Source organism: Arachis hypogaea, chromosome 12, assembly GCF_003086295.3.
Source record: "Arachis hypogaea cultivar Tifrunner chromosome 12, arahy.Tifrunner.gnm2.J5K5, whole genome shotgun sequence".
Classification (NCBI taxonomy): Eukaryota; Viridiplantae; Streptophyta; class Magnoliopsida; order Fabales; family Fabaceae; genus Arachis; species Arachis hypogaea.
In genome coordinates this window covers 90,153,081-90,165,856 of record NC_092047.1, presented here as the reverse complement: position 1 = coordinate 90,165,856, position 12,776 = coordinate 90,153,081, and the positions used below count along the sequence as shown (strand labels likewise).

Genomic DNA, 12,776 nt, shown 5'->3' with positions numbered 1-12,776 from the left:
TTGGGCGTCTTGTCATGTGCCCGTTTTCTGAAAGGCAGTTTGAGATTTTCGATGTGTCATAGTGGCATTAAATGTGAGGGGACGTTTCAGTCGTTTCCTCCATTTTTGCCTTTTGTCTTTCCATTTTCAAAATTTTTCAGTAACTGTTTCATTTCTTTTTTTATTTCCCTCACTTTGGGTTTACTTTTTTCGTTCTCTCTCTCTATCAAAAAAGTGTTTTGAATTCTTCTCTCGGTGCCTTTCATTTTTCCTTTGCCGTTTGTGCGTTGGTCCTGTGCTTTGCTGGTGCTCCTCTTTTATGCTCTGATTGCTTGCCTTTTTTATTTTTGTCTTGCTTGTGTGTTTTGGAACTGTGTTCTGGATAGGATTAGCAGATTATTAGCGGGGGTGAGCACCACTATTTTTTGGGCGTAGTTTTTAGGTAGTGGTAAATGGTAGTTTTTGGTGTTTATTGTGATTTTTCACCGTATGGCTCTGGTGCGTTGATGGTGGTGCTACTCTCCCTTTTTAGGTATGTCTCGGCAAAGGCGTGAGGGGATAGGTGCTCCGGTGGTTCCGGCCGGTCGCGTTCCCTCGACTTATTATTAGGTGACATTGGATGTCTGGGGAACGCCGTCTCGGATGACGGAGGCGGATCTTCAACGGCTCCATGATCAGGGAGTGGTTTGCGGGGGCGGCGAGTTGGAGTGTCAGTATGAGCTCGTTCTCCTGGGTGCTGATGAGAGAGTTTGCTATATAAACCCTGACTCGCCCACCGTACCGGACTGGATGTGAGTGTACAAGTCAATGTTCACACACCTGGGGGTGTGACTTCCTTTCTCCAATTTTATCCAGGTCTTGTTGAACCGTTGTTCTACGGCGCCATCTCAACTACACCCAAACAGTTGGGTAGCTATCAGGACTTTTGAGCTCATGTGCGAGTATCTGGAGATCCTGGCTTCAGTAGATGTCTTTTTATTCTTTTTCTTGTGTACCCTACCGACGAAGGAGGGAAAGCACAAAAAGGGATATGTGTCGTTTAAGGCCCAGCCCAACCAACGAATATTCGGTCTTTTTGATGATTCCTTCCACAGATTTAAGCGGGAGTACTTTAAGGTGCACTTAGCTCGGGGACATCAGCCCTTTTGGTTGACTCTGAAGAGGGAGCGTCGTTTTGCGACGTACTGGAATTTTGGTGCCAGAGCGTCGTATCTGACGCGGGTTACATACGAGGGGTTGTTCCTGAAGAATAAGGACATCGTTGATGTTCTATGGCACATCTTTGGGAAGCGTCCGTTGAACCTCGGGATGTTATGGGAGATTCGGTGACGTGTCAGACTTATATTGGTGTGTAACTCTCTTCTTTTGCTTTTATTTCTCTCGGGCTTGTAACTAATGCTTTTTCTCTTATTTTTCAGTTCAAATGACCGAAGGCTTGAGTACCCTGGCAAGGTTGAAGGCCGCCATGGATTAGGAGGTAGGTTCGGATGCATCTTCTTCCACCCCTTCATCCCAACACCGAACTGATTCTCGGACCATCTCTTAGGAGCTGGTCTCAGCTGGGGTGGGGATCCTGTTTCCTCAGGTTCAGCTGCAGAGGCCTCTCATAAATGGAAGAGGCCGGTTGAGGGGAGCAGTAAAAACTTGGAGGGGGAAGGTCCTTTCGTGATGGATCGGAGCTTCGATGCTACGGCTTTCATTAACCAGCATCTCCTTCCCGGCACCGAGGAGTTTTTTCACGATTGTGATGTTGCTGCGAAGTCGATATATCGGGCCCTTCTCCATTCTACTGTACTAGTTTGGAAGGCTGAGTCGATGATGGCCCAGACAAGTCTTCTGGATGGGAAGATGTGCCAGTCCCAGGCTGAAGTGGGAAAGTTGAAGGAGAAGTTAGAGGCGGCGAAGACAGCTAAGTCGATGACTGTCAAGGAAGCCGGAGATGCTGGGGCCGAGCTACTCCGTTTATCCGAGGTTAAAACTTTGCTTTCGTCCCAGCTGCGGAGTGAGCGTAAGCGGGCCTCAAATGCTAAGTCTCAAGCTGCCGTTCTCCTTACCGAGGTGGATGCCCTGATAGCCGAGATGGCGAGCTTACAGAAGGAGAAAGGGGAGCTGCTGGCAGACGTGAACGATGCAATTTTTGCTGCTGAAGAGATGATGAGCGCCTAGGCTTTGGTTCTTGCACTGGATGCGGATGTGTCCGTGATGGGGGCGTTCAAGACCATCCGGGAAGGCCAGATCGTTGATTTAGAGTAGAGTATTTTCTTTTAATATTTGTAAGTTTGAATGCCGTTTTCTCGGAATGACAATTTTATTTTGTAAGACTTTATTTTTCTTTTACTGTGGCGGGTCGTTTGGCCATTGTTTGTCACTTGTTTTTGCCAAGCCGATTTTATGAATTGTTAGTTTTGTAGTGAGGCCGTCTAGGCCATTTACTGTTAAGCCGGCTCTACGACTTGCTTATTTTGCGACTAGGTCATCTAGGCCGTTTACTCTAAGCCTTTTTTGTGACTTTGTTTTGGATGGGGCCGTTTGGGCCGTTTTAAGCCATTTTTGTGACTCGTTTTTTATGGGGTCGTTCGGACTGTTTTAAGCCGTTTTGTGACTCTTTTTGTGATGGACCTTTGGTGGATCATCTTAATTTGGTATATTTGTGGATATCCATGTTTGTTTGGCCTCGGGGGTATCTGTGTATGACTCGTGCCGTCGGTTAAGGCAGTGCTTTATGGAAAAGAAAATGAACTTTTTATTAAGGTGTTGGGCCTTGTTAAAACCTCCCGAGGTGGGTAGAAAGGAGTGCCCAATAATGGTAAAATAAAAACTGAGCAAAAGATAATAGGAAAGGACAAAAAACTAAGTTACAAGTTTCTCCATTGACGTTCCTAGGTGTAGTAGCACCATAGGTTGGTGGCATTCCAGGTTCTCAATATCTTGGTTCCGTCAAGTCATTCGAGCTTGTAGGCTCCTTTTCCGATCACCGCTTTTATCCGGTTGGGGGCCTTCCCGGTTGGGAGTGAGCTTCCCTTCTCCAGGAGTGGGAGGACCGATGTTGTTCCATCGTAAGACGAGGTTGTCAGGTCTAAAGTCCTGTCGGATCAGTCCGCGATTGTACCTTAGGCTTATCCTTTGTTTTAGGACTAGCTCTCGTAGGTGAGCTATGCTTCTGACCTCGTCTGTGAGGTCTCGCTCCACTTCTTTGTTGTTTTCCTTGACAGTTCTTCGTAGGCTGGGGTCTCCGACCTCTACTGGGATGACGACTTTCAGGCTGTAAGTTAGCCGAAAGGGGGTTTCCCTAGTTGCGGTTTGGGGGGAGGTTCGGTACGACCAGAGGATCGAGTCGAGTTCATCGGCCCAAAGTCTTTTGGCTTTGTCGAGCCATTTCTTAAGGCCTTTTACTATTATTTTGTTGGCCGACTCAACTTGCTCATTTGTCTGTGGGTGCTCCACTGAATTGAACTAGTGAGAGATGTGGAGTCCTTCCAGGAAATCTCTGAATCTCTTGTCCATGAATTGGGTTTCGTTGTTCGAGATTACCACCTCGGGGATCCTAAATCGAGTCACGACATATTTCCAAAAGAACTTCCGGCATTGGGCAGCCGTGATGGAGGCCAAGGGTTTGGCTTCGATCCACTTAGTGTAGTAGTCAATGGCTACGATGAGGTATCGGAGTTGTCTGGGAGCCGTGGGGAAGAGGCGGGCGAGGTCGATCCCCTAGGTTCCGAAGGGCCTGTCTACCATTAATGTGTTGAGCTGGTGGGGGTGGCTTGGTGGAAGTCAAAGTGGATTTGGCACTTGCTGCAACTTTTGACTAATTGGAGGGAGTCCTTCGTGATAGACAGTCAGAAGTAACCCGCTCGGATAATTTTTTGGGCCAGGATTTTTCCTCCTATATGGTGGGCACAACATCCTTCGTGGATGTCACAAAGTATGTAGTCCATGCCGCCGGGTTCTACGCACTTGAGGAGAGGTTGGGAGAGTCCGTGTTTATTTATAAAGCTATCCGGCTATTGTGGTGTAGTTTGCGGCCTCCCGTTTCATGTGTTTTACTTCTTTGGGATCCTCGGTTAATGTCCCGTGTAAGAGGTTTTGAAGAATTGGGGAGGTCCATAAGTCTTGGCTTGAGATTGGGAGCTCGATAGTGGTCGTGACTGAAATTGACGGTGTCTTTAAGACCTCCTGGATTAGTGGCCGGTTTTCCTGACCTGGCTTGTGATTGCTAATTTTGAGAGTAAGTCCGTCCTTGTGTTCCATTCTCTGGGAACATGTTGGACGGTTACTCGCTCGAATTCAGCTGTCAGTTCTTTTACTTTTGCCAAATTTTATTGTAGGAGGGGGTCCTGCGTTTGGTAGTCCCCGTTAATTTGGGAGCTGACTACCTGGGAGTAACTGCAGATTTCTACTTACACCAACTTCCTTGGCTAGAGTTAGTCCAGGCAGGAGGGCCTCGTATTCGGCTTGATTGTTGGATATCGGGAATTCGTATCGAATGGACTATTCGATGATGATTTCGTTCATATTTTCTAGTATCACTCCTGCTCTTCGCGAACTGGTGTTGGATGAGCCATCCATGTGTAACTTCCACGCCTCTGTGGGTTCATTACCCGGGGTCATTTTGGCGAGGATGTTGGCCATGGCTTCTGCTTTGATGGCATTCCGGGACTCGAAGCTGATCTGGTATTGTGATAATTTGACGGACCATGCGAGCATCCTTCCTACCAGGTCTGGCTTTTGTAGCACCTGCCTTTCTGTCTGGTCGGCCCGGACCATAATGGGGTGAGTTTGGAAGTATTGTCGGAGGCGTCGTGTAAGGTCCCACATCGGTTGGGGAGGAGAACGAAGCGTGCCTTATAAGGCTGTGGATACCTCTCCCTAGCATGACGCGTTTTGACGAGTGAATGTGGGGGGCTTCGGCTATCATCCCTATCGTCAAAGGCAAAACCATGAGGCCTTGTGTGCCAAAGCGGACAATATCGTGCTAGCGGGTGGTTTGGACTGTTACACGTCGCGAGGCCATTAGCAGTGCGAAGGCAAGCTTTTCCAGCCGAGAATAACATGTCTCCGTGCTTTGGAGGACTTTGCTTATGAAATAGATAGGCTTTTGTATTCTATGCTTGTCTTCCCAGACGAGCTCTGTGGCTAGTGTTTCTTCCATTATGGATAGGTAAAGGTAGAGTGTTCCCCCGTTTTGGGTTTGGAGAGTATGGGGGCTCTACTAGTACCTTTTTTGAAGTAGTGAAAAGCTTCTTCGCACTTAGTTTCCCACTTAAAGTTGATGCCTTTTTTCATGAGTTTGAAGAAAGGGATGGTCTTATGGGCCGATGCTCAGAGGAATCGGGAGAGGGCGGCCAGTCAACTGGTCAGTCTTTGGATGTCCTTGAGATTTTCCGAGCTCCTAATCTCAAGGATGGCTCTGCATTTTTCGGGCTTCGACCCCCCATCGGGTGATCATGAAGCCCAGGAATTTTCGGCTTCCATTTTGAACGCGCACTTCGTTGGGTTGAGGCGCATTTGGTGTTTCCTTAGGGTATTCATCACGAGTTCAAGATCGCCGATGAGCTCTTCGCCGGTTTAGGTTTTGGCGAGCATGTCATCGATGTAACCTCCAACTTGGTTCTGGAAAGGTCTTGGAAGATCTTGGTGACAAGCCTCTGGTAGGTAGCTCCTGCGTTTTTCAGTCCAAATGGCATGACTGTGTAGCAGTACGTGCCGTTGGGAGTCACAAAGGCCGTCTTGTCCTCGTTGAGCCGATACATAGGTATTTGGTTATACCCCGAGTAGGCGTCCATGAAGCTAAGGTACTAGTGCCCTGACGCGGCATCAACGAGTCTGTCAATGTTTGGAAGGAGAAAGGCGTCTTTGGGACATGCTTTATTCAAGTCCGTGTAATCGACGCATATTCCCCACTTTTCGTTTGCTTTCTTGACTAATACGACGTTGGCTAGCCATGTCACGTAAGGTAGTTCTCGGATGAAGCCCGCTTCGAGCAGGGCTTTGACTTGTTTTTTTATCTCAGCTGCTCGGTTTGGTGATATTTTCCTTCGTCTTTGGGTCACAGGCTTGGCCTTTGGATCTACGGCCAAGCGGTGGGACATTAGGCTGGGATCTATGATTGGCATGTCGGCCAAGGTAAATGCAAACATGTCCCTGTTCTGCTTCAAGAGATTTATCAAATCCCCTTTCAGGTCATAGAGCAGGTTCTTGTTGATGAATGTATATTCTTCCTTGGTTTGCTCTATCTGTAGTTTTTTCATGTCCCCTTCTGGTTCTGGTCGAGGCTGGCCGTCCTGGTGTTCACCGAGGTCAGCAAGGAATATTCTGGCCAAGTCTCAGGACCTTTTGCGGAGGGCCAGGCTGGTATTGTCACATTCTACCGTGACTTCCCGGTCCCCGTGTATTGTTCTGATGGTGCCGTCATCGGCTTGAAACATCATGAGGAGGAATTTGATGAAGATGACGGTGGAAAGGTCATTGATTGTTTTTCTTCCGATGATGATGTTGTAGGCGGTGGAGTCCTTGAAGACCACGAACTCGGAGATGATGGTCTTCCTCTGGCTCCTAGTTCCGATGGTGAGCGGTAGGACTATGGAATCGTCCGGTTTGAGGAAATTGTCCCCGAGTCTGGTTACCCCATTGCGATGGGTTTGTAAATTTTCGTTTTGGAGGCCAAGCTTGTCGAAGGCTCCTCTGAAGAGGATATTGGAATCTGCTCCGGTGTTGACCAGTATCCTTTTCACGAGTCCAGTCCCGACCTTTGCAGAGATGACAAATGGGGCATCTTCTGTCGAGGTGCTGTGTTAGCAGTCCTCGGGGGAGAATGTAATCGTTTCTACGACCGGAGTGTTTGGAGCTTGGTTTCTTACGGCCAGGATTTTAAGATCCTTTTTCAATGTTGATTTTGATTTTTCCTGTGTGTCCTTTCCGGTGATGACATTTACCATTATGGTGGGGTTAGTTTTTGGACTCTCCTGTGGCGTTTGTCGTAACGTCCTTGGGTTACGTCCTTCGCGCTCCGGTGATCTATCTTTTTCCGTTCATCTTGGTTCCCTAATGAATTTGGTGAACTCAGGGAGTTTTCCGTCTCGAATGGCTTGTTTGAGGGCGTTCTTCAGGTCGAAACAGTCTTGGATTTTATGCCCATATCCTCGGTGATAGTCGCAGTACAGGCTCTTGTTGCCTTCTGTCCATTCTTTCAGTTGTCATGCCTTTGGGAGGATGTCTCGCTCCACTGTTTAGTGGTAGATTTCTGTGATGGGGTAGGCAGGGGGTGTAGTTTGAGAATTTTTCCACCCTGGGTGGTCGGTTGGTGTTTGCCGGCTTGGAGTGTTCTTTCTGAGTTTCTCTCGGTGGTAGGTTGTTACCAAGTGCCGTGTTGCCGTGCTGTCGTTTGTTGACAGCCACGACTTGACTCACCTCTTCATCATTTATGTATTCCCTTGTGACGCTTTGAATTTCGTGCATAGTCTAGACCATCTTGGAGGTGAGACGTTTCCAGAAGTCCTCGTTCATGAGGTCGTTGGTCAGACAGAGACTTGCGGCCGTATCCGTAAGTCCGTCAACCGTTAGACACTCGTCGTTGAACCTATCAAGGTATTTCCTCGTAGATTCGTCTTGCCTTTGGGTGACTTCGAGCAGGTTAATGGGAGTGTTTAGCTTTGGTGATTCTAGTCGTGAACTAGGCCATGAACTTTCTCGAAATATCGTGAAAGCTGGCTATGGAGCTGTTCGGGGGGCGTTGAACTATTTGATCGTGGGTCCGGTCAAGAGGCCCTGCATCGGACCGCATCGACGGCTCCTTTCAGGTTCATCCTTGCCTCGAAGGCCATTAGGTGTTTCTGGGGATCCTTGGTCCCGTTGTATTTCATGTCCATGGACTAAGATAAGGAAGATATTTAAATTTAAATGTCGACTAGAAGGTCTAGAAGACCAGTTTGGTTCTTCTAGAGGAAGAAGATGGGCCAACCCTGGATATCCGGGTTCGGAGGCCGTTCCGAGTGGGGGACCCGAGGGTCGAGTCCGTAACCGTTAACATAACGGTGTGAGAGATAAAAAAAAAAGAAAAAAATATTGAAGATAATAAGATAAGACTATTTTGGGTATTCTAATTATTTTTTAATAAAATCAATAGAAATTTAATCATTGGGTATCTTTGTTAAATAAAATGCATTTTTTATAAATACATCGTTAATTTTATTTTTTTATTATTAATTTTGCCAGTTTTTGAATTTTTTATAATTAAAAATTATTATTTATTCTATTTTTATATCTAATTTAATTCTAATGAATCTCAATTGAATTTTTGAAATTTTAATTTTATTGGTTCATTTTTTACATCTTGATGGTAACTAATCAGGTACAAAGATGATCCATACGACCGTTTATGGGAACCTTATTCGAACAAGGAGTGGACACAATTAAGCACCTCACTTAACACTGATGATCTAAATAATACAGTATCAATGCCACCTGTAATTGTCATGAGCACTGCTGCCACACCAAGAAATTCTAGTGCCTCTTTGGATTTTAAGTGGGATGCAAATACTATAACTGACCGTATTTATTTCTACCTACATTTTAATGAGATCCAAAAACTGAAAGCAAATGAAACTAGGTCATTCAATATCACCCTCAATGGTAAGCCAATTGATGGTCCTTTTGTTCCTAAATACCGTTCTACACAAACCAGTTACACTCCTTCACCTCATAGTGGATTCAAGACATATCGATTATCATTTTTGAGGACAGAGTTCTCTACCCTTCCACCCATCATCAATGCTCTTAGAAACTCAAAAAGATGATGGTATGTATGCAATTAATCATTCTTATCTAATCACCTATATATAAATTATATATTTACAAGTTAATGCAAGGCTTGGAAATCCATAATTAACTATAAAGTAATATCTAAAATGCCATGGCAGTTGATGCTATCACAAACATCAAGCTAGCCTATAGGGTGACTAGAAATTGGCTTGGAGATCCATGTGGCCCTGAAGCATACAAGTGGGATGGTCTAGATTGTAATTTTGATGGCGATGGGATCCCAAGAATCACTTCGATGTAAGTTTATAATTCATATATACACCTGTAGAATTAACGACAATATTAAAGAAGTAATAATCTAAATTTATTTTATTTTATTTAATATATGTAATTTTATATATATAATATTTATGATTACATATTTATTTTATTTAATATTATCTAATTATTTTAATAATAATTAAAAATATAAAATAAACAAAATTTAAATTATTTTAGATTAACTTGTTATTATCTCCCAAATATTTTTATAAAATTAGTTAATCATCTCTAAAGAATAATGGGTTAATACCGAAGTTTGATTATTAATCAGGTAAACTATCAAGAATGCATTCGAATAATTTTAGCTTTAATAAAAATGCATCTAAATTTTATTATCGACAAAATGCTTTCAAATAATTTAAAAGCACAGCAAAAATATTTAAAAAGAATATTATTTTTTTAGTAAGTGGTAAACGATTGACAAACCGTTTATGCATTTGATCCCAAATTTTATAGAAATATTTAGATAACTATTTAAAAATTATATACAAAAATTCGGATAAAAATTAGTTCTCTATCTTTTTTATTTTTTAAAAATATTATTAGTTGTTGATAAAAAATCACAAAAAATATATACTTAGCGAAAAATTACCAAATTTTAAGGATAAAAATATCTTATTTTTTTAATCATACTTGCAAAAAACTACATCAAAATTCAATTTTTAAAGTATTTTTTGAGAAACATATTTAATGTTGGCATTTTTGTCGCGTTTTTTTAAATTATTTGAAGGCATTTTTGTCGATAACAAAATTTAAATGTATTTTTGTCTGACAAAATTATTTGAGTTATTTTTTGTGATTTATCTTATTAATTAATTAACTATCAGTTCATGACATTTATGTTTGGAAATGAATGCAGGAACTTGTCTACAAGTGGATTGACAGGACACATAGTTCCTGATCTCTTAAAGCTTACTATGCTAAAGTCATTGTGAGTATCTAACTTACATTCATAAAAAATAGTTATATTCCAAAAATTTGAATTAGGCATTTTTATTTAAAAAATAAAGTATGTACCGTCTTAATTAATTTTAAATTCATTATTTTTACTCACCTTTAATTAATAAAAAAGTGGATTAGTGCCTCTATTCCAGTAGTGAAAAATAATTATTTTTCTGCTCTTGGACTGTGATATTTGAATGATATGCTCTCTCAGGGATTTATCGAACAATAACCTAACTGGGGATGTTCCTTATTTTCTGGCACAACTGCAATCACTACAAAACTTGTAAGTCAATCTCATTGTGGTAGGTTAATACTAAATAATAATAGATAAAGCATCTTAGTTGTGGTAGGTTAATACTAAATAATAATAGATAAAGCATCTTAGTTGTGTTTGTTTTGGCAGAAACTTGGAGAACAACAACCTATCAGGTTCAATTCCAAATGAACTCTTTCAAAAACAAAGAGATGGTATATTATCATTAAGGTATGCTTGATATATACTTAAAGCAATGAACTAAAATAGGCAAGTATTCTGGTATTCTTTTGAAAACTAGAAGGTAGAATTGCTATTTTATATATTATTGCACAATAAATTTAATTATATATTTTATTTGAATATAAAGTATTATATTTGACTTAAATTCTAAATATTAACTAATACGTAACATAGAGTATTAGTAGTAAATTCTAAGTGGTATCATGTTTATTTTGATATGGCTATACTTATTTTAGTGTGAGATGTATGAATATTCAAAATTGACTTCATTCCAATATCTTGGATAATTATTATAAATGTATATTTTGGTTACAAATAATTTTTATTATTTAAAGAAATTATTTAATATAATTATATATTTATTTTTATTTTATAATATTTAACTCATTTAATTAAAAATACGTAATCATATTACTAAATATTATGTTGTATTAATATATATATAGAAAATAAAAACAAAAACAATAAGCACCTAAGGCTACACATATATGCAATAATTATGGTATACAAAAAAAAAATAATAATAATGAGGGACCTAAGGCTACACTTATTTACGGTAACTATGGTATATAATGTGGCTACGGTTTACAAGTGATGCAGTGGTATTGAAAAGTATAGTCTATTCTGGTAAGGATGGAAGATGAAAAGCATAGCCTTTGGTCCTGAACAGCATTACCTGAAAAGCGCACCCTATTCCCAAACGCCAAAAGTGTAGTCTTTAGTATAGAAAAGCGTAGCCTTTGAGAATAAGCAACGGTCGAATAGACATCCCCTACTAAAGCATCTTCATAGCCCAAAAAGCGTAACCTTAATCTAAGGCATTATTTTTTTTTTTCACTTTTAGCTACACTTTTCAAGTGTACCTAAATAGGTGTTTTTCTTGTAGAGCTTTTTTCTTCTTTGCTTTTTTATTTTACTTTTATTTTTATTTTTTAACATTTATATTACAATTTATTCCAATTTCTTTATAGCTTAAAAGTTACTTAAAGTGTATGAATAATCAACATGTTTTAAGCATAAGTTCATTAAGTTTATACTGAATTAATTTAATTCTTCATACTTTATTAAATCTCAAACATAAATCAAGTACTAACTACGTTGTTTCTAGTTTACTTTCCTAGTAAATTTTTATCTTTCCATTAATATTTTACTTCTCTTTCCTCTAATTTTTATCACCTCTTTAATATTTTATTTTTCTTTTATCTTTGTCTCTTTAACATATTCTTACCATTCCTTAGATTTTTTTATGAAGAGAATTATGAGATTCTGGACTTAAAGTTGTCTTTTTAAGACTTTTAGAAAAATTTGCCTTTTTTTACCATTATTATATTATTAATAAAATAATAATATTTAATATTTAATAATATTTTATTCATAAACTTTTGAAAATTGTATTTTAACCCCCAAACTTTTTAATATATGTACTTTGACTTCCTTAACTTTTGATATTTATATTTTAGTTCCTAAACTTTCTTTAATTAATTAACTTTTAACCTCAATTTTTTTAATATTTATACTTTGATCCCGAATAATCAAACATCAAGGGTTTCTTGTTCTTCAAGAAACTCAAAGTGTTTTTCAGATTCTTCAAAAATTCATCAAATTTTCACTTGATCTTTAACTAGTTTTTCAATTTTTTTTGGTAACCGATTTTTTTTCACTTTTCAATTCCAATTTTCAGCCACTTTTTTACAACATTTCCAGCATGATTTCAACTCAATTTTATCATCAAAACTGGGCTAGAGTTTTGGTTTTCCCTGCAGTAATAATATAATAACCAAATTACAAGTTCATTTTTCATCAAATTCTCATCTAATTTTCAACAAAATTCAAGCACATAAACACCCAAAATTAAGCACAAATAAATCATCTAACAATCACTCAAGAACACAATTGATCAAAATTAATTTTGTCAAACCCTACCTTTAGTTGCTGCTCCAAATTTGGCTGCACCAAGAAAGCTTCTAACTCACTTTTTCTCCTAATATTCAATCAAAAACAACTTTAAATCTCAAAACTCCAAACTGGCCGAACCATCATCAACTCATTAGGAAGGTTTCCTCACCTTAACCTTGCTGAAATGGTGATTCCTTGGATCACAAGTCTCCTAAGCAAGAGTTTTAGAAGAAACATCAAGAAAACACTAGTTCAAGTGTGATTCCTCATAGCCGAACCAAAGAAGAGGATTGAGCAGCCACCTAACCTGAATTTGATCCAAGAAAAGTTACATTTTTTTGAAGAAGAAAAATAGAGGATCACTTTAATTGGTACGGAATTT

The 12,776-nt window shown here is 39.9% G+C and overlaps 1 protein-coding gene across 1 annotated transcript in view; it reads left to right on the top strand.

Annotated features, from left to right (window-relative positions):
• LOC112730230 (putative leucine-rich repeat receptor-like serine/threonine-protein kinase At2g19230) overlaps positions 1-12,776 on the top strand; it is a 34,830-nt gene that overhangs the window by 17,177 nt on the left and 4,877 nt on the right. The window contains exons 3-7 of the mRNA XM_025780327.3: positions 8,327-8,773; positions 8,895-9,033; positions 9,917-9,988; positions 10,214-10,285; positions 10,406-10,486. Of these exons, the coding sequence (XP_025636112.2) occupies positions 8,746-8,773; positions 8,895-9,033; positions 9,917-9,988; positions 10,214-10,285; positions 10,406-10,486 (392 nt within the window). The 5' untranslated portion in view covers positions 8,327-8,745. The remainder of the gene's footprint in view (positions 1-8,326; positions 8,774-8,894; positions 9,034-9,916; positions 9,989-10,213; positions 10,286-10,405; positions 10,487-12,776) is intronic.